At 44.7% G+C, this 26,687-nt stretch overlaps 1 protein-coding gene across 4 annotated transcripts in view; it reads left to right on the top strand.

Moving 5' to 3' along the window:
- The window catches only part of PTPN18 (protein tyrosine phosphatase non-receptor type 18), a 137,186-nt gene that overhangs the window by 47,337 nt on the left and 63,162 nt on the right, over window positions 1-26,687 (top strand). For all 4 annotated transcript variants that reach the window (XM_033923274.1, XM_033923267.1, XM_033923259.1 and 1 more), the window contains exons 2-7: window positions 3,600-3,708; window positions 4,487-4,563; window positions 5,680-5,775; window positions 10,837-10,875; window positions 15,263-15,331; window positions 17,110-17,172. In XM_033923274.1, coding sequence (XP_033779165.1) covers window positions 3,600-3,708; window positions 4,487-4,563; window positions 5,680-5,775; window positions 10,837-10,875; window positions 15,263-15,331; window positions 17,110-17,172 — 453 coding nt within the window. The remainder of the gene's footprint in view (window positions 1-3,599; window positions 3,709-4,486; window positions 4,564-5,679; window positions 5,776-10,836; window positions 10,876-15,262; window positions 15,332-17,109; window positions 17,173-26,687) is intronic.

The following is a 26,687-nucleotide window of genomic DNA, read 5'->3' as shown; positions in this document are numbered from 1 at the left end:
ATCTTAGGAAAGGCTTCCCTAGATCAAACACGAAAACAAAGGTACTCAATTTCCACGGCACAGACTTTGCACGCATGGGAGATTTCGTCCATCAGACGCTGCAGGACCAAGTGGAGACCGATGATGTAGAAGCTAAGTGGTTAACACTGAAATCAATCATACATGAAGCAACTAGCCGCTTCATAAAATCAGTAAACAAACGACAAAGAAACAATAAACCCCAATGGTTCACCGCAGAGATCTCACACCTTGTTAAGGAAAAGAAAAAAGCATTTCTTTCCTACAAGCGTACGGAAACAAGAGAAGCTATCATGGAATATAGGACCAGATCTACAGCGGTCAAAACAGCAATTAGGGAGGCCAAACTTCGAGTGGAAGAAACTCTAGCAAAGAACATTAAGAAGGGGGACAAATCCTTCATCAGGTATATTAGTGATAGGAAAAAGAACACAGACGGGATAGTACGCCTTAGCAAACCGGATGGGAATTACGTGGAAGCAGATCCAGATAAAGCTGAACTACTGAACGAATACTTCTGCTCGGTCTTCACTTGCGAGGCACCAGGACATGGTCCTCAGTTAGAGGCTAAGTCAAGTGCGGACGATCCGTTTCAGAATTTTGAGTTCACACCAGGTGAAGTTTACAGCGAACTGTCAAGACTAAAGGTAAATAAAGCCATGGGACCAGATAATCTGCACCCAAGAGTGCTCAAAGAGTTGTGCGATGTCCTGGCAATACCACTAGCCACACTCTTCAATCTCTCCCTAAGCACGGGGAGAGTACCCTTGGACTGGAAAACAGCCAACGTCATTCCTCTGCACAAAAAGGGTTGCAGGACAGAGGCTGCGAATTACAGACCGGTGAGCCTCACATCAATAGTGTGTAAACTCATGGAAACTTTAATTAAACGCAAATTAGACACGATCCTGTATGAGGGGAATCTACGGGATCCCAATCAACATGGATTCACCAAGGGTAGGTCCTGCCAATCCAATCTCATCAGCTTCTTTGACTGGGTGACAAAGAAGCTAGACTTGGGAGAGTCTATGGACATCGTGTACCTGGATTTCAGTAAAGCATTTGATAGCGTCCCACATCGCAGGCTGTTGAGCAAAATGAAATCGATAGGGTTAGGAGAAACACTAACTACTTGGGTCAATGATTGGCTAAGTGGAAGACTTCAAAGGGTAATAGTTAACGGTACCCTCTCTAAAACATCGGAGGTGACCAGCGGAGTACCGCAGGGTTCAGTCCTGGGTCCACTCCTTTTCAACATATTCATAGGAGATCTGACTCAGGGGCTTCAGGGTAAAATAACATTATTCGCCAACGACGCTAAACTATGCAATACAGTAAGTGAATGTAATTTACAGGATAGTATGGCACAGGACCTGCTTACATTGGAAAGATGGTCCTCGACCTGGCAGCTGGACTTCAACGCTGGGAAATGCAAGGTTATGCACCTCGGTAGCGGTAATCCATGCAGAAATTACACCTTGAATGGAGAAACTTTAACTAGTACTTCAGCGGAACGAGACCTAGGAGTAATCATCAGTGCAGACATGAAAACTGCCAATCAAGTGGAGAAGGCTTCATCTAAAGCAAGGCAGATGATGGGATGTATCAGTAGAAGCTTTGTCAGCAAGAAGCCTGAAGTCATAATGCCATTGTACAGAACCATGGTGAGACCTCATCTGGAATACTGTGTACAATTCTGGAGGCCACATTACCGTAAAGATGTGCTTAGAGTCAAGTCGGTTCAACGGATGGCCACCAGGAGGATCTCGGGTCTCAAAGGTCTCTCGTACGAGGAGAGACTAAACAAACTACAGCTCTACACGCTAGAAGAACGTAGGGAGAGGGGAGACATGATTGAGACATTTAAATACATCACAGGACGTATCGAGGTGGAAGATGATATCTTTTTTCTCAGGGGACCCTCTGTCACCAGAGGGCATCCGCTCAAACTCAGGGGCGGGAAATTTCATGGCGACATCAGGAAGTACTTCTTCACAGAAAGAGTGGTTGACCGTTGGAATGAGCTTCCAGCGCAGGTGATCGAGGCCAGCAGCGTGCTGGACTTTAAGAATAAATGGGATACCTATGTGGGATCCCTACGAGGGTCGAATAAATAGTCACTAGGTATAGACTTAAGAGGAAGGGACAGTAGGGTGGGCAGACTTGATGGGCTATAGCCCTTTTCTGCCGTCATCTTCTATGTTTCTATGAAAGAGGTGCAGGACTTGGGTGTGATAGTATGTGATGATCTTAAGGTGGCCAAAGAGGTTGAAAAGGCAACGGTGAAAACTAGAAGGATGCTTGGGTGCACAGGAAGAGAAATGGTCAGCAGGGAAAAGGAAGTATTGATGCCCTTCTATAAGACCCTGGTGCAGTGGCATAGTAAGGGGGGGGAGGCATACTGCCCAGGGTGCTGCCATCTCTCTACCCCTCCCATGCTTGCGCCCTCCCTTCCCCGCCCCTGTACCTCTTTAAATCTTTGCCAGTGCGAGCAACTACTCTGGCCTGCTACTCGCGCCAGCCTGGCTTCCTCTGAAATCACTTCTAGGTGGCAGGGCCAGGAAGTGATGTCAGAGGGAAAGCAAACGCCAGCACGAGCAGCAGGCCGGAGAAGCTGCTCGCGCTGGTGAAGATTTAATGAGGTAAAGGGGTGGGAAGGGAGGGTGCAAGTATGTCGTGTGGGATGCGGAAGGAGCTTGGGGAGGGGTGACATGGGGAGGTTGGAGAGGAGGACACCTCCTATCCTCACTATGCCACTGCTCTGGTGAGACCTCATTTAGAATATTGTGCACAATTCTGTCAACATTGTGAAATCTGATTGGGTAACTAGTGCTCTGGCATGGCGACATGCAGCTCTTGAAGGAAGATTGAAGTGGACTTTAGTTTTGGAGAAGATGTGTGAATGTGTGTGAGATGCGTGAGATCCTTAATAAGAGTGGACGTCTACTTCTAAATGGTGTGTGCTTTTGAGACTTACGTGAGATAATGTTTCCAGATGGGTCTGTTTTTGTGTCTTCCATAGCAGCAGTGAACCTTATTCCTATGCCAGGGTGTGTGAAAGGATACTGCTGCCTCTTGCCCTATCCAGTCAGACAAGGGGATGTGGGGGGAGGAGGAAGGAAAGAGGGACTGAAGAAAAGGGGAAAGAGGAACTACACTTCCTGGAGGAATATCTGAGATTTAAGTGTCGCTGGAAAACTACTCAGTGCTAGTGCCATGGTATTTCCAGAGCAGTGGATAGTTTTGCAGTGACACACGTGTGCTGAGCCACTGAACAGAGTCTAAGTTATGAATGGTGTCTGACTCACAAATCAGAGCTGAGGGTAAGAAAGATGCAGAGAAAGGCAGTGAAATAAAGGAGGAAGGCAGGGGTGGAAAGAGAAAGAACGATTAAGATGCACTCAGACATAAACAGAGACTTAGGGAGGGAAGAAGAGAGCTCGAGGGAGGGGTGATATGTGGAAAGAGAAAGGGAGAGAGATAGTGGAAGTACGGACAGAGGAAGCACTAGACTGGTAAAAGTGGGAGCCGAGGATTAGAGCTCGGCAAACACCTTACTGACAAGTTTGTCTTTTGTCTAGGAAATCAAGAACCAAACAGCCATTTTGCGCCAGGCTGAGGACTTCTCTACGGAGGTTGGCAGGAATAAGGAGAACATCAAGAAGAATCGCTACAAAGACATCCTGCCATGTGAGCATTCAGTAGGCCTGGCACTCCTTAGGATAGCCGCCATGCTAAAGTGACCATGCCAGCCCCTTGTTTGCCCCCAGTGCATCTATAGCTACAGATCCATAAATGAACCAATAGCAAAAGTGGGACTGGTTTAGGTATAAGGGATCCTGCATGGGGACAAGGACCAAACTAGTTGACCCTTGTAGCCCCTTCAAGTTCCCTCCTTCTATCAATGCTAGATGACTTCCTGAGGCCCCTCATTCCAACTACCTTGCACATCCTAGAAATGGCCCTCAGTGCTGGAAACAAATGATAAAAACCTGGCATTTCCTGTTAACAATGTTTAGTTCTCCTAACCTCATTTATTCCATGGAAGAATTCATTTAAACTGGACAGCAAACACATTTCGCCTCGGAGGAGGCTGCAAGCATGCCCCATTTGAAAGCATTAAATTAAGGAATTATTAATTGGATGGAAGACAGGAGGGTAAACTCAAATAATGATCAGAAGGATTAATTATTTTTCTTAATATTTTTCCAGTCAGTCCAGTGTTGTGAAAAGGTGCCAAGCAGATAGAGGGGGTCAGAGACCTGCTAAGCCAGTTCTAGTTTTAGGTCAGTTGCATCTGGGAGACCTCTAGTGTCTCTCTCTTCTTTTTTTTTTTTAAAGGAGGAATTGAAAGTATGTCCAGTTTGTCCACAGATTCACTGAGGGTGAAGTTAGCTGTTCATGATGAGCAGGAGCTTGTTAGCAGCCCTCATATCCCCTCCCAGCTCACAGTTTCTTCTCTGTACAGATGACCAGACACGGGTGCCTCTCACTCTGAGGGTGGAGGAAGGACAGTCAGACTACATCAATGCCAGCTTTATCCAGGTAACATGCCCTCCCTCCTACCCTAAGGGGGTTAGCTGCAGGCGGAGGACACTTCTGGTTAATTCCAGGATTTGTGTCATTGAAGATGAGGGGAAGGAGGAATGGCACAGGGGAGAGGAAGATGGTTAAAAAGGGGAGCAAGAACAGCATTTTGCATATTTAAGTGTGTACAGTAAGAAATTGGTGAGGCCACATACCTCTTCAAATCTTTGCCGGCAGCCAGCAGCATCTCCTACCTGCTGTTCGCGCTGGCCTCAACTCTCCTTTTTCTTTCACTTCTTGGTCCTGCGACCAGGAAGTGATGTCAGAAGGAGAGCTGAGGCCAGTGCAAGTGATAGGTAGGGCATGCTACTCGCTGCTGGCAAAGATTTGAAGAGGTGGGTAGGCGGTGAGGAGAGGTGACAGCATCTGGGGCTGTCCGCCCCCCCTCGCTACACCACTAGGGCTATCCATTGATATTTAGCAGCATTTAACCAGTTAGTGCTGCTGAATATCAGCATTAATCGCTAAACTGAAAACTGGCTATTTTGTGAGTGGTCCAGGGGTGGAGTCAGCACTTAAGTGGTTAAATGCTGATAATAGGCTCTTAACTGCCTAGGTTAACCAGACATATTGGATCACATAAAACACAGTACTATTTTTATCTGATTTCACTTAGGCGGTTAAGTGCTAAATATCACATTTACTGTCATTGGATAAGAGAAAGCCAGACGCATAAACCTGGATATTAAATGCAAGTACCTGGACGTGTCCCAGCATTGAATATTTGGGCGTAACACCAGAAGATGCAAAAAACCCCTAAAAAAACAAAACCGCTGACTGCCACCAGCTGAATATTTACCCCCAAGTATTTAATGCACGTGTGTGTTTGCATGTGAGAAAGTATTGCTCTGTCTAGGAGAACGTTCACACATTCCCCACTTGATAGAATTTGTTGATGCATAGGAGAGGTTAATATGTGTATGTAACAGTGCAGTCAGTGTATGCTCATAGATGAATGGGATGTATTTGTGTGTTTGCATGTGACAGACTGTCCTGAGATACAAATATGATAGACTCTGTGAATGTCCACGTGATGATTTCTGATCATTCTGGCTATCTCTTATTGCTGTATAGGGTCTGGATAACCAGCGGCGCTACATCGCCACCCAGGGACCTTTGAAGGACACCATGGTGGACTTTTGGCGAATGGTCTGGGAGTACCAAGTCAAGGTGAGAGGTTAGCGTCTGCCTTCATTGATGACATAATTGACTAGTGCCACTCGAGAGTCATGGGACTGGGTGGGCAACTCTCCTGCTGCCTATGAGAGTTGGGGGGAGGTGTTGGTTGGCAGCAGGAGAGATTTGGCATCTCTCCCGCTGCGGGGGTGGGGGGGTATTGTTTGGGCGGGACAGCATGGGCAACTCTCCCAATGCCAGTGGTGTGTGTCGGTTGGCGGTGGGAGAGCATGGACAACTCTCCCATAGCCAAGGGGGTTTGGGTGTGGGTTGGCGGCAGGAGACATTGGGCATCTCTCCCACTGTTGTGTTGTGTTTTCTGTTTTCGTTTATTCTGTGCAGGTGCCCATCACTATAGCTAGTGATGGGTTCATGCTAATTTAGCGAGTCTTCGCTACGCTCCGCCAACCTCATTTGCATGAGCGTTTTTTGGAGAATGACTCGCTTTTTTAAAGTCGCTACTATAACAGCTATGATACTGCCCATTATTTTATTATGTGTTTTTTTGAAAATCTAGACCTGAGTGTCCCTAACACGTCTTTTTAAAAATTTTATTAGGCATTTATGCACTGTCTATCAAGGTTATCTAAGCGGTTTACAATCAGGTACTCAAGCATTTTTCCCTATCTGTCCCATCCTACTATGTATGAGACAGTAAGGACTGTGCAGAAGCACTGAGCGTTCCTAACCCATCCTGCCATGAGACAGTAAAGATTGTGCAGAAGGACTGAGTATCCTTGTAACACTTCCTATCCATAGACAGCGAGAATTGTGTAGAAGGGTGTCTTAAGTGGACTTTTAACACATCCTACCATGAGCCAGCAGGGATTGTGCAGAAGGACTGAGTGTTCCTAACAGGACTGAGTGTTCCTAACACATCCTGCTGTGCGACAGCAGGTTGAGTACTCCTGTGCAATGTTTTTAAACAGTTGTAAGTATTTTGCATTGCGTCATGAGATGTTGCGGGCAGCGGCTCTCCCCTCCTTTGAATTCTAAATATAAACATGGGCAGGTTTAGATGATTATCAGTTAAGAAAGAAGGTGTTAGCTATTATTAGGCTCAAATGCATTCAACACAGAATCCTGGTGTGTGTGTGTGTGTGCATGTGCGTGCACACGTTTGACCATCTCCTTTCTCAGTCTCTCCCCTTCTGCCCCTACCCTGAGGGTAAATTGCTTTTAAATTAACTGAATTCTGGAATACTTTACCGCTTACTTTTAGAAGTTTAGGTTCTTTTGCTTTATTCCGGAAAGTTCTGAAAACTTTTTTTGTTTGCTAAACATTTTGGAAATTAACTATTTCAGTCTACTTTTTCTTGTCAAATTTATGTATTATGTTTTACATTATTGTAAACCGAGTTTAGGCTTAAAGCAACCATTGAAGGCTCCAGGGAGATATGACAACCATTTCATGAAAAGGGAGGATATGTTGGGGGATGGGGGGGGTCTCAATCATTTTAACATTTAGGCCCTGATTCTGTAAAGGGCGCCTAAGTCATGCCTAAAGTTCGGCGTGCTTTAGGCGTCCAATCTAAGAAGTTAATGAGCCAATTAAGGGTCTCAACAAGCGATAATTGGTATTTATGCATCCAAAGGATGTAGACGCCTAAACAGTGCTGAACTCTGCTGAGCGTGATTCTACAAAGGATGTCTAACTTTAGAGGCATTTTGCAGAATCAGGGCCCTAATGTCTGATTCACACTGTATTTTAGGGCACATCAGAAAATCCAAAGGTAATCTGAACTAGGTTTTTATTGATTGATTGATACTCATATGTGTACACATTCTGGAAAGGAACATTCATTAGTTTTGCCATTTATGTGGATCGCAGTGAGTGCCAAACGCTTAAGTGCTTTTATTTAAAATTTCTACCCATAAACATAGAAACTGAGGGGTTGATATTTAGTTTTAAGCTGCCCATTTAAATCATGCTGAGCTGGCTGGCCGGCAACCAGTATTTATCAGCACTTAACCAGTTAGTGTTGCCAAATGTATTTATTTATTGGGCTTTATTAACTGCCTTTTCATAAAGAGATTCACCCAAAGTGGTTTAAAATACATTGAATAATAATCAGGTACTCTTAAGTATTTCCCCTGTCAGTCCCAGCAGGCTCACAATCTAACTTTGGTGCCTAGGGCATTGGAGGGTTAAGTGACTTGGCCAGGGTCACAAGGCTGAGATTGAATTCACAACCTCAGGGTGCTGAGACCGCAGTTCTTACCACCCAAACAGAATCTGATTAGTGATGGGGTGATCTAGGGGTGCAGTCAGGGTAGAGATTGGAGTTATGTGAGCCCTGGCGATATTCTTCCAGCGTCCGCATGATTAACTGGGCCGCACAAAAAGTTAGGTATGTGGGTATGGCAGTGCACTTTCGGGTCCTGCCACAGACAAAAATATTCAGTGCCAGTGCCTGTTCATAGTTTGGCATTGAATATCCTGGCTTAATTGAGCCTGCAGCTGTCAATGGCTTAAAAAAATGCAGACAGCCAAAATTTATCCCTTTATTTGCAGAAGAGGCTGGGGCTTCCTGGGGGGCTAGCCTAAAGTTATCTATACAGTGGCAATATTCAGCAGACAAATGGATAACTTAGGGGTGTAGTTATCAATAATAATAATAACTTTATTCTTCTATACCGCCATAGTCAGATGACTTCTGTTAAGTTAGGTTAGTTCACCAGTAACTGGTGCTATTTTAACACAGGACCCACATTATGTAATGAGATCTAGTTAATTACACCCCTAAGCTATTTGTCTGCAGATAGCAGAGATAAAGTTATCCAAATAAATTTATCTGTGTACTTTCAGCAACTGCTCCTCTTTCTCCTCCAGTAGTTCCTGTATCTCTGTTTATTATCCTCGCTTCCCCCCCTCCCCCCGCCGCTTGCCCCTTTTTCTCTCCTCGGCAGTTCTTGTATCTCTGTTTATTACCCCTGCTTTTTCCGCTTCTGTCCCTCTTTCTTCCTTCAGCAGTTTCCGTATCTCTGTGTATGGCCCCTGCCTTTTTCCCTCGTGCCCCTCTTTCACCTCAGCAGTTCCTATATCTTTGTTTATTGCCCCTGCTTTTTCCCCTCCTGGCCCTCTCTCTCTCCCCTCAGCAATTCCTGTATCTTGGTTTATTGCCCCTGTTTTCCCCTCCTGCCCATCTCTCCTCAGCAATTCCTGCATCTGTTTATTGCCCCCATTTTTCCCTTCCTCCCCTCAGAAATTCTTGTATCTCTATTTATTGCCCTTGCTTTTTCTCCTCCTGCCCTTCTTACCCATCAGCAGTTCCTATGTCTGTTTATTGTTCCTGCTTTTCCCCTTCTGCCCCTCTCTCCCCCCATCAATTCCTATATCTCTGTTTATTGTCCCTATTTTCCCCTCCTGCCTTTCTCTCCTCAGTAGTTCCTGTTTCTCTGTTTATTGCTTCTGCTTTTCTCCTCCTGCTTCTCTCTTTCTCTCATCAGCAATACCTGTATCTCTGCTTTTTCCCCTCCTGCCCTTGTCTCCCTTCAACACTTCCCATATTCTGGACTCATATAGCTTGCTGTCCCAGTCCAGAACTCTCTAAGTGGACATTGGCCATACTTTCCAGAAAGTTAAACCTTAGCACACCAATGCACAAACAGGAAGTCCTTATAAATTTCTGAAATATACTTTATTGAATAAATATAATAGATGTACTCATAGTCAGTGGACTTCTGAATACTTCAGCTGAGGGTGAAGGTGAAGATTTGAGGAACAGAAACTTTGTGTCAGAGGTGAGAGAACAGTTAGTAAGGTATTCCAAGTTCCAGAGATGAAATGTTGAATTATTCATGCGTGTGGTTGGATAGCTTCAAGTGAAAAGACTGGTCCTTTGTTCGGGGGATAGAGCCACGTGGGTTTCAGCTGGAAGGATAAGCATGACTGACCCTGAGATAAAGGATTCTCAGGGAGTACCCATAAGGCTAGGGGGAAGAGAGACGAGACTGATAAGGACAGAGCTTGGCAACAGGTCATACACCTTTTCTGACCCATTAGGGCAAAGGTTGTAGATGTGACCAGGATGTAGATGAGAGGAAAAGAGAGGTCTTGAAGGAGAAAGACCATTAGAAACTAAATTTATACAGGTAGCAGGGGTGGCTGCAGGATGTTTGAGACTACATTACACACAATGCATTGCTGACATGTCATAGCAGGAAAAGACTGCACTATAATTCTAAGAAATGAGAATAACATTAAACACATCTTAGAGCCATGTCATAAACTAGTATGAAGCTGCTGTGAGTAGAACATCCAGCATCTCTGTTTATTGCTCCTGCTTTTTTTCCCTCCTGACCCTCTCTCTTCTCAGCAGTTCCTGCATCTGTGTTTATTGTCCCTATTTTCCCCTCCTGCCCCTTTCTCTACCCTCAGCAGTTCCTTTATCTCTGTTTATTGTTCCTGCTTTTCCTCTCCTACCTCTCTCTGCTCAGCATAGAAACAGAGAAAAAATAAGGCAGATAGACAATATGGCCTATCTAGTCTGCCTGTCTGTGCCGTCTACTATCCTACTATCCCTTTCCACTCTCTTAGAGATCCAGTGCCAGTTCCCATATCTCTGTTTATTGCTCCTGTTTTTTTCCTTCTGTCTCTCTTTGTTTATTTCCCCTGCTTTTCCCCTCCTGTCCCCTCTCTTTTCAGCAGTTTCTGTATCTCTGGTTTTATATTTTATTGAGTTTTAACACATAAACAGAAACAGTATGACAGTGTTATACGGTGCATAATTGAAGTGAGAGACTTCCCCTCCTTGGCCCAACCACCCTCCTACCTAACCAACCGAACATCCCAGACACAGAAGACCCATTTAGCTGGAGAACAACATGGAGTTGTTGAGAGTCTTTCTCACCAAAACTACGTGTATAACAAGTGGAGAAGTAGGCCAAAGTATTGAACAAAATACCCATATTTCTATTTATTGCTCCTGCTATTCCCTTCTACCCCCTCTCTCTCCTCAGCAGTTCCTGTCTTGATATTTAATGCTCTGATCTAGGCTGTTTTGTACTGACATGGACCTCTCTCTGTCTTTGTCTTCCTCTTAATTCCTGCAGGTGATCGTCATGGCATGCAGGGAGGTGGAGTTAGGCAAGGTGAGTCTTCGCTTCAGAAGTTGTAGAGGAACTGGTGAACTCCCTTCTGTAATGCATGGATATTATATTTTTAGCACAGCATGGTATGAGTAATATCACATTAAGACTACACCCAAACCACTTAGCCAAATCTAACCCATCGAAGAGAGTCTGAGCCGGACCTGGTTTATCTGCGCCTTGCTCCAGTTATTTTGGTACACTTGCTCCTGCATTTGGGCAAACTAGATGTGTCATTCCAGGCTTTCCAATGATGAATGTTTTAAAACCAGGACAATTTCCCCATGTGGTTGATGGATTGGAGTGAACTGAGGTCTGTCCATACTCTGATCTCTCCTGTTCTCTGTTTGTCTTTCTTATGGTGTCTCTTTAGGCTTTTCCTTCGATGTTTGTGTGCATCTCTTTCTTACTGATTTTCTACATCTCTTGTTTCTCTCTCTGACTCCTTAGTGGATGTTTCCATAATCTCCACTGGTGCAGGTGACAGCTACAAAAATAGGAAATGCTTTATAATTCAAAGAGCGCTGCACAGACTTGTTTGCAGTTTCATTGGGTCATGGAAGAGCTTCCCCTTTGCTTACTGAAAAACGATATATAACAGATTTCGGCCCTTAGCACTTCTGTATCCTAGACATACCAAGAAACCACTTCCACATAAGCCCTTCATTGGTTTCAGCATTTTAAGCCCCATTCCAGAATCAGAACAGTGGGGATGTCAAAATAACCGACTGCTTCTGTAGCACTCGGTGACATCACCAAGGCCCACTGACCATTGCAGCCCAAAGGAAACAGCCATGTCATAGAGGTACCTTTAGAGCAGGAGTGTCAAAGTCCCTCCACGAGGGCCGCAATCCAGTCGGGTTTTCAGGATTTCCCCAATGAATATGCATGAGATCTATTTGCATGCACTGCTTTCATTGTATGCTAATAGATCTCATGCATATTCATTGGGGAAATCCTGAAAACCCGACTGGATTGCGGCCCTCGAAGAGGGACATTGACACCCCTGGTTTAGAGAGTGATTCTCTTATGCAGGCACCAAGTTTTACATATGTGCATAAATGATTAGAACGCCGCCACATATATGAGTAAATGACAACAATCTGGCCAAGAGCTATTCTGTATGTTTATGTTTATTTAAGATTTGATATACTGCTCCTGCATTTTACTGACCTAAGCGATTTACAATGTATCAAACTAAAATGAAATTAGGTACTTGAGAAAAACTACCCTATCTGTCCCGAAGGCTCACAATCTAGCTAAAGTACCTGATAAACTGAAAATAAGTAATAACAACATATAATACATTTCCAAGATCAAAAATCAAAGAAATAGAAAGAATGAATGAAGATGAAAACATTAAAAATAAAATAAAACAAATTTAAGAGATAGAAAAGTCTCTGAAGCGGCCTGATAGCAAATAGTCATATTTTAGTGCAGGTCTTAATACAACTCCCGGCACAGCACACATCACAGATCTGCAGAGCATCAAAGAAATTAACATTTCTAAAACATATCCACTAAAACTGTTATATGAAATAAATCAATCCAAATCAACACGAATCAGTACAAATTAAGGCAGATTGCGGTCCCCATTCCATTATTCAGTTTGGGAGAGCCATTTGAAAAAAAAAATGTGCTTTTATATGTCTCTTAAAATTTTGAAATGATTCTTTCCTTAACTCTACTGGTAAATTGTTCCACAGTATTGGAACTAAATAGAAAAATGCACCATTTCTGGTTGAGGCAAGGTGAGCCTTTGAAATATGGGGAACAGCTACTCTATTGTCATTTAAAGATCTCAACAAGCGACTAGGTGTGTAAAATAACACTAGATTAGAGAGATATGGTAAATATGTATTCGGCAGGTGGACGTACACATGGGTGGGGTCTGGGTAGGACTCGTGTATATCTCTGGAATTTAGGCATTAGCATTTAGTATGTCTCTATTTCCAGCATAAGTGCTTCCACTAACCACATTCAGGAGTACATACCAGTTTATGCTAGAATTCTACAAAGGAAAGTACGAGGAGGGGCTGAAAAGTTCTCGGCCCAGCCAAGAAGGGAATGACATGGAGCCATGAAACATACAAGTTGTTCCACATATTCACCCCTAAGTTCAACACACTTGGCACATCATGTCTGAAGTTTCTGTGACCCTCCCCAAAAATACTATGACGTATGGTCACTGAAATACCTCTTCGCTGCTGCAATCACCTCCAAATCACTAAAAAAAAAAAAAAAAAATAAGATTTGGAACAGAAAAGAGTCACATGGAGCAAAATCTGGTGAGTAGGATGGTCTATGCGTTGAAACCCAAACTGCGTCAAAACATCCATAATTTTGCCAGCCTTGTGAGCACGTACATTGTCTTGCAAAAAGGCAACTCCTTTCCACAGCTTCCCTCTCTTTTTTTCTTTTAGTGCCTCCTTTAATTGGCACAGAAAGTTACAATAATATTCTGCATTAACTGTTTGGCCCCTTGGAAGATAGTCAGTTATTACAATACTTTCCTGATCCCAAAACAATATTACACTACCTTCCTGATCCCAAAACACTGTGGTCATGACCTTTCCTGCTGACTTTTGGGTCTTGAATTTTCTTGGCCTAGAAGAACCTGAGTGCTGCCATTGCATGGACTGTTGTTTTGTCTCATGATTATAGCGGTGTAACCAAGTTTCATCAACAGTAACTAGTCATTCCAAAAACGTTGGCACAAGCTCACTGAAAATGCTGCAAAATCAGCTTGGAAGTGTCCACTTGACATTGTTTCTCAGCATTCAAACATTTGGGCACCCACTTGGCTGACAGCTTCTTCATACCCAGCTGCTTGTGGATGATACACCTAGCACGTTCCTGGATATCAGTAGTGTCCCAACAATTGTTTTAGCCAATATTCGCCAATCTGCCAAAATCAGGTCATGGACATGATCAACAATTTCAGGAGTTTACACACAGTTTGAGGCCTCCCAGACTTTGCTGCATCTACAGTCTCAAAATCTCCACGCTGAAAGTTTGCACACCACTTCTTCACTGTGGAGTATGTTGAGCATTTGTCTCAATGTTTGCATCATACATTCATGGATTTTCTGTGGCGTTTTCTTCTGCAGGAATAGGAACTTCTTGATGACTCAGAGTTCTACACTTGAAAATTCCACACTTTTCGTTGACATGGGTCAATCAATGATCTGAAACAATGTCAAAACATAGCATTACAATTCTACAAATTAGCTCTTTGCAAAATAAAAAAAACACTCTTTTCAGCTACAGTGGCAAAATAACGCTAAGAATTTAGGAAGTTGTTTGGGCTGAGAACTTTTTAGTACCCCCTTGTTGGTGCCTTATAGAAGAGGCTTCTGTTAGGTACCTCTTTACAGAACTGTCCTCCGAATGTCTATTTTTTTAACTTTATTTGTGAAACACAAGGGTACATAAACCAAAAATAAGAAAGTGCTAAACCCTTGATCATCAGTTTTTTTCTATTATTAATGTGCCTCTCACCTCTATTCACATTCCTTTTATAGGAAATGGTCATCTACACATGGCATAGGTCAGGGGCCGGCAGTCTGTGGCTTGTGACCCACATGCGGCTCTTCTGCCATGTGGCTGTGGCTCTTCAGACCCCGACCCTTTAATCTCCCTCCCAACCCTATGATTCTTCCCCTCTGGGCCTACCAAGGTACCTGGTGGTCCAGCAGGTGGTCTTCGAGGCAGTAGCATGGCCGTCTCGCTCCTGCCTCCTCACAGCTGCCTTCTAAAATGGGTGCCGCGACCTCTTGCAGCAGCTCGTGGTACTACAGGAAATGCTACGAGTAGCTGCAAAAGGTCATTGCTTCCATTTTAGAAGGCAGCCATGTGGAGGTAGGAGAGAGAGGTCCGCACCCTACCAGGTACCAGTATCTCAGTAGGCTTGGGGGCGGATTGTGGGGTTGGGAGGGAGATTAAAGGGTCTGGACCTGGAGAGGGGAGAGCACCTTGGCTATGGGTTGGGGAGAGGGGGACAGGCAGGAAGGGAGGAAGAGAAAGAGGAAGAGAGGTGCAGAGACCTGTGAGGGGTTAGAGGGGAGAGAAGCCAGACCTTGGGGAGGGAATTGAGAGTGAGAGACCTGGAATATCTCAACTCCCTTCTCTATCCATTGCGGCTCTTTGTAAATCGTGGGTCAAATTTTTAGGATAAATTGGCTCTTTGCTTTAAAAATGTTGCTGACCCCTGACCTAGGCAAAGGTATTATTCTTTACTGTTTCGGAGCTACAAGAAATCCCTCAGCAAACAGAAAGCAGAGTGGCATGGGCAAACCTTGTGTACTCTCTCTGTCTGTGTATGCTAATAGTAATCTGTTGGTATCATCTCTATAAATGTCTTAACACCATGTCTACCATCCTTTTCCAGAAAAAATGTGAGAGATATTGGCCATTGGACCAAGAACCTTCCAGCTTTGGCCCCTTCACTGTCAGCATGGTGAGTTGTTATTCAGAAGTAGCTGTGGAAACATGCAAACTTTGCAGGGATTTGATTTTGTAGCCCCAGAGTCGCCTCTGCTGTCCAATCTGTCAGTCATTAAAAGAGCGACCCCTCATTCCCCAGATGAGACTGTACCACTGATTCATACACACACACACACACACTGCATTTGTCAGATAGGACTAAATTGATCATGCTTACACTACACACATACAGTTGTCCAATTGATTTCAAGTCATCAGGTGCTGACCAAGCTACGCCTTGTTTGCCTCTTTATGGATGGGTAGTTAAAGAAAATTTGGAAGTAGAAATGATCTAATTCAAAAGGTCTGAGATCAGTACAGCCAGCTCTGACTCAAGTCTGCCTCAGATTTGGATTCTGTGGGGACATGATCGAAACATTCAAGGTACTGAAGGGAATAGACTTAGTAGATAAGGACAGGTTGTTCATCCTCTCCAAGGTAGGGAGAATGAGAGGGCACCCTCTAAAATTGAAAGGGGATAGATTCCGTACAAACGTAAGGAAGTTCTTCTTCACCCAGAGAGTGGTAGAAAACTGGAACGCTCTTCCGGAGTCTGTCATAGGGGAAAACACCCTCCAGGGATTCAAGACAAAGTTGGACAAGTTCCTGCTAAACTGGAACGTACACAGGTGAGGCTGGAGTCATTTAGACCACTGGTCTTTGACCTCGGGGCCACTGCGTGAGTGGACTGCTGGGCATGATGGACCACTGTTCTGACCTAGCAGCGGCAATTCTTATGTTCTTAACTGTAGTACGTTCCTTATCATCCAGCAAGACCAGTCTGAACCATGGGATGGGCTATATCCCCGACCAGCTGATGAACACAGAGAAAGAACAATTTCCTATGAACTTTGGTAGAATCATACTGACTAACTCTTGGCTGTAAGTTTTCTTATACTGGTAATGTCACAGGAAACTGTTCGTTCTCTCTTCTATCTGCTGGACAGGAGATATAATCCACTGGTTTGGACTGGTTTAGTAACACTCAAGGAAAGAAAATGAAAGGTAAGATTAAATATCACCTGATTTGGGAGGTGGGGGAGTTCTTTCTTGCACAGCTATATGAGTTAAAAACCAGGAATGACAACAGTGGCATAACATGCTGGAATCCTCTTCCTCTACTGGCCTGGTGCCTCAGCTTGCTTTCCTCTTTTGACAGCTGTGGTCTGGTGTATGTATATAGTGTATGTGTGAGTGATACAGTCTTATCGGATGGGTACAGTGTGTATGTCAGTATGTGTAATGTCTAATGGTTATGTGACTGGTGGATTTCTGTTTGATCTGCACAGTGGCGTAGTAAGGGTAGGAGGTGCCCAGGGCAGTGGCAGCCACCCTGCTCCTTCCCCCCCCCCCGCTCCTTCCCACTCCACACTGACGCTCTCCCTTCCCCTCCCCCCACCCCCATACCAGCATTGGATTTCCCTCTGACATCATTTCCTGGCCCTGTGACCCAGAAGTGATTCAGAGGGGACCCAGACTGGTACGAGCAACAGGCAGGAGAAGTTGCTCACGCTAGTGAAGATCTACAGAGGTACGGGGTACGGGGGGAGGGATGGCGCGAGCATGACATGGTGTAGCAGGGCGAAGAGGTGCCGGTGCCCCCACCGACATGGTGCCCGGGGCAGTCCGCCCCCCTCCCCACATACTTACTACGCTACTGGATCTGCATTCATCTCATCTCCTGTCATCAGTGAATGGATGCTTGTTTATCTGCTGGCTGTCACAGTGGCTGTTTCCTTCTATCCCTCTTAGGTGGAGAAGAATATGCCCAATGCAGAAGTGGTCTTCAGAACACTGAGGGTGACCTTCCAGGGGGTAAGATGCTTTCAGTCTGCACTTAAATGCTTTGTGCCTCTCACCAACTGCTGCTGGATTGCTTTATTTCAATCTCACTGACTGAAAGGCAGTCTGCATGACGTGAGTTGAGGAAAGATACTGGAGATCTTCCAGCATGGGTAGTAGGTACCTCCAGAACCACACTGAGCCAGCCCAAGTTTTACTCCCATTATACCAATATTATACCAATATACAGAACTTACTTAAGATTTATTAATCACCTTAATGAAGAGATTCACCCAAGACAACTTATAACAGGTTTTGCTTGACATGGGTAACTTACACTGCAGTAAAACATTATCAACAGTAAAATGTAAATACATAATTTTAAATTATTTATTTATTTAGCCCATCCTCCCAAAGGAGCCCAGAATGGGTTACAAAAGTACATTCAAAGTATAGACAGGATGGACTTGAGTGAAAATTACATACTTGGCAGACATAGCTTAGTTGATATTGCAGCTTTCACAGTATAGATATAACATAACATGCACAGCATTGTTAATTTTGCAGTATTCACATTACTGACAGAACAGAACATAAAGGTAATTCATCTTTTACGTTGCAGGAGAGTACATGGATGATGGTCAGCGTTTGGGTTCAAGCAGGTAGCACAGATAAGTTTTACTGGGAGTAACATTTGAATTTTTGCATGTGGTACAGTTTGGTTATGCTTGGAGCATTTGATAGGATTGGTGATTAAGTTATATTTTGGTGGCATTTGAGTTACTATGGGAGTCCATTTGTTGTACAGGAGATGCTTTTGAGTTTTATTTAGCCAGGAGTGGAGGCGTCAGTTATTAAGGAGCTGGATTTTTAAAGAGGAAGGTTTTCATGGCCTTCCTGAAGTTCCATAGACTGTCTAGCGATCTAATGGATGTAGGGACGATGTGCCATAATCTGAATAGGAGCATTTGCGGGCTATTTCGATTTTGAGTGAGTGGCCAGGTGGTAAGGCGAGCTGTATCTCTGCTTGGGATCTCAGTGATCGGTTTGGGATGTAAATTTGTAGTTTTGATGTCATGTAGTTCAGTATCATCTTGTGGAAGGTCTTGCAGGCTAGAACTAAGGCTTTGAAGGTGTAGCGTTTTTGGATAGGCAGCCAGTGCATGGATGTTAGTGTAGGGGTGACATGGTTGCGGAAGCCCAGGTTTTTCAGGAGTCAGATTGCAGCATTTTGCACGCCTTGGAGATGGGAGAGGGTTTTTGTGAGTAAGCCCACTAGTAGCGCATTGCAGTAGTCTAGGCAGGATAAAACAAACGCATGCAGTAGTTGAGCGAATTTGGTTTCTGAAAAATAAGCATAGATGCACTTTAGCTGGCGGAGGTAGTAGAAGGATGAAGACACTAATTTGGATACGTGATCTGAGAGCAACAGATTTGAGTCAAAAATCACTCCTAGGCTGCAGATGTTGTCTTTGGTTGTAAGGGTGTCGTTTCCCCAGGAAAGGGATGGGCGAGGGTATGTGGAGGTGTCTTTGTGTATCCAAAGAAGTTTGGTCTTTGACACATTGAGCTGTAGTTTATTTACAGACATCCAATTCTTTATTTCAGTTAGGCAGCAGTGAAGTTTTTTTATTTGTGCATCTCGGTGTTGGCCTAGGGGGAGGTACAGTTGTATGACGTACGCGAATGAGTGGATTTTGATTTGGTATTTTTCTGCAGTGTCGAGTTATGGTCTGACATAAAGGTTGAAGAGGAGGGGGGATAGCAATGCACCTTGGGGCACTCCGTAGCGGAGTGGTTTTAGTTCAGATAGGGAGGGTCCTAATAGTACTCTCTGTGATCTTTTATTTAGGAAGGAGGAGATCCATGTCAGTGCGACATCATGGATTCTGATGTAATGTAATATACAATTAGAATAGTGAGGTGAATGTGGAAATAGGTCATTTAAATTATCGTAATAGCAATAATCTGATAAAATATCAGTACTGTGCATATTAAAACAGCACAGTAGAATGTTTCATATAACAAGAATATAGTAATCATATTGTGAGCAAAATCTAAATGAAACATTTTAAAAAACAATACAGGGGACATCTGAAGCTGGTACATTCAGACAGACAAACAGATAAGAAAAAGGCATTGGAATATATAAAATGTGTGGTTAAATTGATGGTAAATTATATGTACAGTTCAATAAGGGATGTAGAACTGGTCCTATTTAAAGGGTGTGTGGCAGACTTGCCTGATACAGTATGATAAGGCTGCCAAGTAGATCCATATTTGCCAGGCAGAGTTGATCCAGTCCTGGGTTTACTTTGTTGCTTGAAGGAACTTGTAGTTCTGATTTCCCCATTGCATTTCCTAAGAAAAGCAAGACTAAAAGTCCCAGCATGCAAGGGATAAACCCAGAACTGGATCAGTTCTATCCTGAGAATCTGGATCTGGTTGGCAGCCGTATAGTATGAGTGACTGTAGTCAGTCACCACAGCCATTAAAGACTTGGGAGATCTGGGCTCTGTCTCACTTAATCATCAAAGGAAGATTATTTTTGGTAGATGAATTAGAGCATATTTTGGAATGTACTAATTTAGATAATAATCTTTGGCACAATGCCTCAATACCTCTTAATTCTCTATTATCTACATATAGGGAGGCATCTGGTCTCTCCAACTTCTCTAAGATTATAGGCCCACTACTGTTACGTAATAAAAAAAAAAAGCGTCAAAACTTTATAAAATATTAAGGGAGGTTGATAGAGAGAAAGACGTCTCCTTTGATTATATATGGTCTGGTGACCTAAATGTAAACCCTGGGAGTTGGACTGGAAATCATTTTGGACACACTCTGCAAGGCCCACTATGTCGGCATCTATTTGCCAATCCACCTATTTTACATTACATAAAGCTTATTGGACACCCACCAAAATGGCTAGAGTATTACATTCGTCATCAGCAACCTGGAACTCTCGTGCACCTTCTTTATATATGCCCTAATCTGCAAGTTTATTGGTCGGGTATTTGGTCCAGAATTCAAGCGATAATGCATATGAATAATGTTACCTTTGTCAAATAAATCTATCATACTGCGTTCGGCAAACCCAGATATCTTATTACCAGCATCATTCAATAAAATCTTTGATTCTATGATTGCCATTCATTATATTATCTGCAATTGGAAAGATAACTCTAAGCTTAACGTCCTTGAATGGTGTTGTTAGGAAATATGAGGAAATAATTGCGATTAAGCAAAATAATATTGCTAATTTTACTAGAACGTGGGCCCCTCTAGATGAGTTCTGTAAGGACTTCAATGATAACGTGAACTGACCCTATTATGCTTTGAGAGCACGCAGCTTATTCTATTGTATTATTGATACGCTATGTATACATTTCTGCAATGTAGTACTGTATTTCTGTTATGTTGATCTATACATTTCTGTATTTTAAAAATTCAATAAAATATAAAAAAAGACTTGGGAGATGAGCCAAGCTTTCACCTGGCTCATGAAGTAGAAGTAATCTTGTTAGGTGTAGCCCCCCTTTGGGAGTGAGCTCCAGATTGAGGGGGCTGCTCCTGAGAAGGCTTGCTAGCAAATATCGCATCATGTGACTTTCTTTGATGAGGGTAGATATAGGACTACTCTGTGGGAGCACCTTAGGGGTCCTAAAAGGTGTGTACAGGGCACCTTTATTCTTTAAGTACTCTGACCCAGTGTTTCTCAACTCTGTCCTGGAGGCAGGTTTTCAGGATGTCCACAATGAATATGCATAAACTTGATTTGCATACGCTGCCTCCATTATACCGTGTTTCCCCGATGATAAGGCAGGGCCATCAAATAAGACAGCCCCCCCTTTTTAGAAAAAAATGCAAAATAAGGCACCCCCCCCGCAAATAAGCCACCCACCGATACCTGCGCTTACCCGAATCGGGTGGTACGGTGGGTGACTCCGTGTGGTCCCTCCGTCTACCGTATTTGCCTCCATGGCTGCGTGCCGCGCCTCGTCATGAAGTGAAGAGGAGGAAGTGACAGGACTGCAGCGCGCGCACGTGACTCCGCGCAAGGAAACACAGGCAGCTTCCCTCATCCCTCCCTAACGGAGACTGCAGGAGTTTGTTCACGGCCAGAACATCCAATACAGGTAATAAAATTCTGTTTTTTTTCAACAATAACTGTGTACTGTAGTCTTCTTCATGGGTAAATAAGGCATCCCCCCGAAAATAAGCCCTAGAGCATATTTTGGCCTTCCAAAAAAAATAAGACAGTGTCTTACCATCGGGGAAACACGGTATGTAAATTTCTTTCATGCATATTCATTGTGGACATCCTGAAAACCTGACTGGCAAGGTGGTGCTTCTCTGACCTGTTCCCACTAAGGGCTAGATTCACTAAGCCCGCCGATCAAGTCCCGACCACTCAGCGACCCCTTTGCGACGTGATTTTCCTCCGACCCGATTCACTAACCTCTGTCCCGATCATCTTCCGATCCATGCATGCAAATGAGGGGGAACAGCATTCAAATGTAGGCAGACAGCGATTCACTAACAAAAAAATGATGGACACCGACTGGGCTGACCGATCCAAAATAAGTGACTGCTGAGGACCAGTCGCTCAGGTCCTTTCCGACTGCCCTGCCTTCTGCCACCCTGCTTTCTGCCCTGCTTCCCTGCTGTCTGCCCCGACTCTCCTGCCTTCCTTGCATTGCAAGCCCATGGTTTTAACCCGTGGGTTTAAAGTGGGTTAAAACCACAGGCTCGAAAGTGACGTTAAAAGAAAAAAAAAAAAAAAATCGCTGCTTTGGTAAGCATGCACAGACCAAAGAAGATAGTCTGCACATGCTTCAGGATTGCTCACTAGCAATCTGTGTGGTTGGAGGGGACGTTCCTCCGATCACCCCCATTTAAATACCGACATTACATTAGTGATTTCTGTTCCGCCATTACCTTGTGGTTCAAGGAGTTATTTGGACATTTAGGAATACATAAGGAGTTATCTGGACATTTCCCGTAGTATTATGGAGTGAAGCGGGTTGCTATTGGGGATTGAGATGATTCTTGCTGTGTTAGTTTGTCTTTAAGGATTTCTTGAATAGTAGAGTTTTTATTTCTTTTCTGAAGGTTTTGTAGTCTGAGGTCGTGATTAGTAAATTGGAGAGTTGGTAGTCTAGTTTTGCTGCTTGAGTTGCCAGGAGACCATCGTACATTTTTTTTGTTTGACGTTTCTGATTGGAGGGTGCGTGAATGGAGTGTGGGTTCTCCTATGTCTGGTTGTGGTTGTTTGGATTAGTCGGTTGTTCAAGTAGGCTGGGCAGTCTCCGTTTATGGTCTTAAATAGTAGACTGTAGAATTTGAATAGTATTCTTGCTTGTATTGGGAGCCAGTGTGAATCGAGGTAAGCCGCTGTGATGTGGTCGTGTTTCCTCAGTGAGTAGATAAGTCTCAGAGCTGTGTTTTGTATTGTTTGTAGTTGTTTTATCATGGTTGCGGGGCAGGGGAGAAGGCAGTAGTCTAGAAGACCCAGGACTAGTTACTGGACCACGAAATGGAATTGTTTTCTGACCAGTGCATCATGTGATGCACGGGAGAGGCCTAAGGCTCTGATTGGCTCAGGCGCCTCAGGCTCCTCCTCCTTAGGGAGTAGCTGGAAGTGCGCAGATGTTGCTGTTATGACATCACGCACAAGCGTGACATCATCATGCCGACATCCACGCTTGTGCAGAGGCCCTACAGACAGGCCCTGAAATGCCAGTAGGGCATGCCATAAGGGAAGTCTAGCAAATATCAACCGAGTACTCCCAACCAAAGACCTCCCAAGCTCCACCCTAGACCCACCCAAGTTCTTCCCCAGATCCTTTACTAGGTATAATGCAAATAATTCTCAAATATACCGCCTTCCCTTTTATGAAGCTGTGTTAGGGCTTTTTATTGCCAGCCCTGGCAATAAAAGTTCCGATGTTCATAGGAATTCTATGAGCGTCGGAGCTTTTACTGCCATGGCCAGTGATAAAAAGCCCTAATGCGGCTTGATAAAATGGGGGATTAATTTTTTGTTGGTTTTGCAATTTTATCATTTCAATTATAATGTGCTGTGAAAAAAACCCATTTGCTCGGTTTAGTGTGTCGGAGCTAAAAAAGTTTGAGAGTCTCTGCTTTATAGAATAGTGCCTAGTGGGGCACGAGGATGTACATCCACTGAAACCTAAGGCTCCTTTTACTAAGGTGCGTTAGGGCATTAACGCGCGGAATAGCACGGGCTGAATTGCCGCACATGCTAGACCTTAACACCAGCATTGAGCTGGCGTTAGTTCTAGCCATGAGCGTGCGGTGTAGCACGCGGTAATATCCTACATGCGCTAAAAATGCTAGCGCACCTTAGTAAAAGGTAAATCCAGGTGTGTAAGTCGGGCACAGACCTGTGGAATTCGCTAACATTTTGTTTATCTTTTGAGAACACCCCTAACTCACCCTTGCCCCTCCCATGGTCATGCCCCTTTTGGGTTGCACGCTATGGGATTTGTGCGTCCAGGCTTATAAAATAGCACACAGACAAATATGTGTGCAACCCTTAACTGGTGCCAATTAACATCAATAATTATTAGCATCCAATTTCTGATGTTAATTGGCTTGTTAATCAGGTTGCGTGTGCATTTCAGGATACCACCCAAAATTTGGGCGTGTTTTAAACGTATTTTATGTATGCTTCACTGATTGTACAGTTCTTCTTGATTGTGAACCACTTGGAACTCATGGTTGGGCGGTATAGAAGAATAAAGTTATTATTATTATTATTATTTATATAGAATCTAAGGGTTTGTGACTAATCTGCAAATTATTTTATTTAAGAAACTATTTTAAATTATAAGGCCCTCTTTTACTGAGCAGCAGTAGAGGTTCCTACCACGGCCCAGAGCGTTAAATGCTCCGAACCTCATAGAATTCCTATGAGCGTCAGAGCATTAAGCACCCCAGGCCACGGCAGAAACCTCTACTGTTGCTTAGTAAAAGAAGACCTAAGATAACAATTTTCCTACAACCAGCTTAGCTACAAAGTTCATACAAAGTTCATAGCGTAGCTGCAAAGTTTTTCCCCAGGGACTTTCCATTAATTTTCAAAGTAAAATGATACATTTACTTTCTATATGAAAATTACCCAAGAAAAAAGTACCAGAACACACTGGCACCTCCTTTTTCTAAGGGTACATCTTCCAGTTAAAAACATCAGGCATAGTTTTGAAAATCCAAAAGTCCTCTGATAGTTTCAGTAGGCAGCCTGTCCCCTCCCTGAGCAAAGCTTCCTCTAAATGCATGTAAACGTTTGCACAGTGTAGAATGATGAACATTTTTTGCTCACATATAATAAGATGCCTGTGTGAGAAGTCCAGAAAGGTCCTTGGTTTGTACCCTGTGTGCCATTAGAAAATAGGCTCCCATATCCAGAAATGCCATATGCAGAAATGCCAACACATAAAGTTACACCTGCTCTAAAGATGTTGACAAGGAGGGGGGGGAAAACTTTTTCATCTCACTGTAAATGTATGAGTGTACTCCACACGTATCTATACATACCTTATAGAATACATGTGTATATTGCAGCTCTGCCTCCATGACACCTGTAGATGCACCCCTTTCTGTGCACACACTCAGACCTACCAAGTTGTCTGCTTTTATGGATCATCTCCCACACGCCTGCTGGGGAGCCAAGATCACCCACTGAATAGCTTCCTCTTCTAGTGGCAGCATAAGAACATAAGAATTGCCATACTGAGACAGACTGAAGGTCTATCAAAACCAGTATCCTATTTCCAACAATGGCCAATCCAAATCACAAGCAGTGTTTCCTCTAAGCTGTGCGCCTTTTAGCAGGAGGCTGTTCAGCCCCACCACACAGGCTGGGGGGGGGGGGTCAGGACCAACACCTCCCTCACTTGTCGCTCTCCCACCTTCTGCTGCTGCCGCTTTCCTGAAGCAGCAGCAGCGACGACAAACTGAAACAGACCAACTGCAGGACCTTCCCATACGTACCCACAGCTATCGGCCCACCCTCTCCAATGTCACTTCTTCGGGGCAGAGACGGCAGCCGCAGATTTGTATGGGAAGGTCTTGCAGCTAGTTTGTTTCAGGAAAGCAGCAGCAACAGCAGCGATGGATATGCTAGAGCAGTGTTTTTCAACCTTTTTTGGGCAAAGGCACACTTGTTTCATGAAAAAAATCACGAGGCACACCACCATTAGAAAATGTTAAAAAATTTAACTCTGTGCCTATATTGACTATATATAAAGTAATTCACTTGAGTGCCACCGCCGCCATCGGGAACAGGCCGGCGCCAAGTTCTCCCTGCTTCTCTTCCCCGCGGGGCCGACCAACTCTCGCCACCCGTCGTCAATTCTAACGTCGGAGAGGACGTTCTAGGCCAGCCAGGCAGCGATTGGCTGGCCCAGAACGTCCTCTCTGACGTCAGAATTGACGCGAGTGGCGAGAGTTGGCCGGCCCCACAGGGAAAAGCAGGGAGAACTTGGCGCCGGCCTGTTCCTGATGGCGGCGGTGGCACTCAAGTGGCTAAAGAGCCGCAGTTTGCCGGCCTAGGGACAACACTGGAGGGTGGCCAGCTGTGCACCCCCTTGGGACGTAAACCCGGGGTGGGACAGACCGCCCCCCCCACCCTGGTATGCCACTATCTGTACCTCACTCCCTCCCTATGACCAAAAATTCTCCTTTCTTCTATTCCCCGTGTACACAACCATCTCTTTCCCTCCCTTCCTCTCTCCAAAGTCCATGCCTTCTGTGTCCAAACACTCATTCCCTCCCCCACCTCAGCATCTCTTTCCCTCCCTTCCTCTCTCCCAAGTCCATTTCTTCTGTGTCCAAAAACGCATTCCCTCCCCCACCTCAGCATCTCTTTCCCTCCCTTCCTCTCTCCCAAGTCCATGCCTTCTGTGTACAAAAACCCATTCCCTCCCCCACCTCAGCATCTCTTTCCCTCCCTTCCTCTCTCCCAAGTTCATGCCTTGTGTCCAAAACGCACTCCCTCCCCCCTTTTGTGTTCCGTGTTTGCCTCCCAGCCCATCTTTACAACTTTCTCAGCAAAACGAAGCTCAAGCCGCGAGGCTTGTCTTCTGCTTCCTGCCTGCCCTGCCGCGCACAAATAGCCGAACGGAAGTATTCTCCGACGTCAGCGCTGACGTCGGAGGGCAGGCTTTGCTTAAGCCCTCCCTCCGACGTCAGCGCTGACATCGGGGAACGCTTGCGATCGGCTATATGTTAGCTGCAGGGCAGGCAGGAACAGAAGACGAGCCTCGCGGATCGAGATGTATTGAACTCCACGGGTCCCCCGTCCAGCTCTCTCCTGTCCACGTGGGGCGGACCGCCCCTCTCCCTAGACTGTGGCCTAGGACCCTGGGGGAGCCCGGGCCCCCTGTCAGCTCCAGGCCCCTGAATGCAGGACTGGTGGTACTGCCCTGATGGCGGCCCTGACCGTACGGCACACCAGGCAACATCTCGCAGCACACTAGTGTGCCGCGGAACAGCGGTTGAAAAACACTGTGCTAGAGGGC

This window comes from Geotrypetes seraphini, chromosome 1 (assembly GCF_902459505.1).
Source record: "Geotrypetes seraphini chromosome 1, aGeoSer1.1, whole genome shotgun sequence".
Classification (NCBI taxonomy): domain Eukaryota; kingdom Metazoa; phylum Chordata; class Amphibia; order Gymnophiona; family Dermophiidae; genus Geotrypetes; species Geotrypetes seraphini.
The sequence above is the reverse complement of the archived record's forward strand: the minus strand, read 5'-3'. Positions and strand labels throughout refer to the sequence as shown.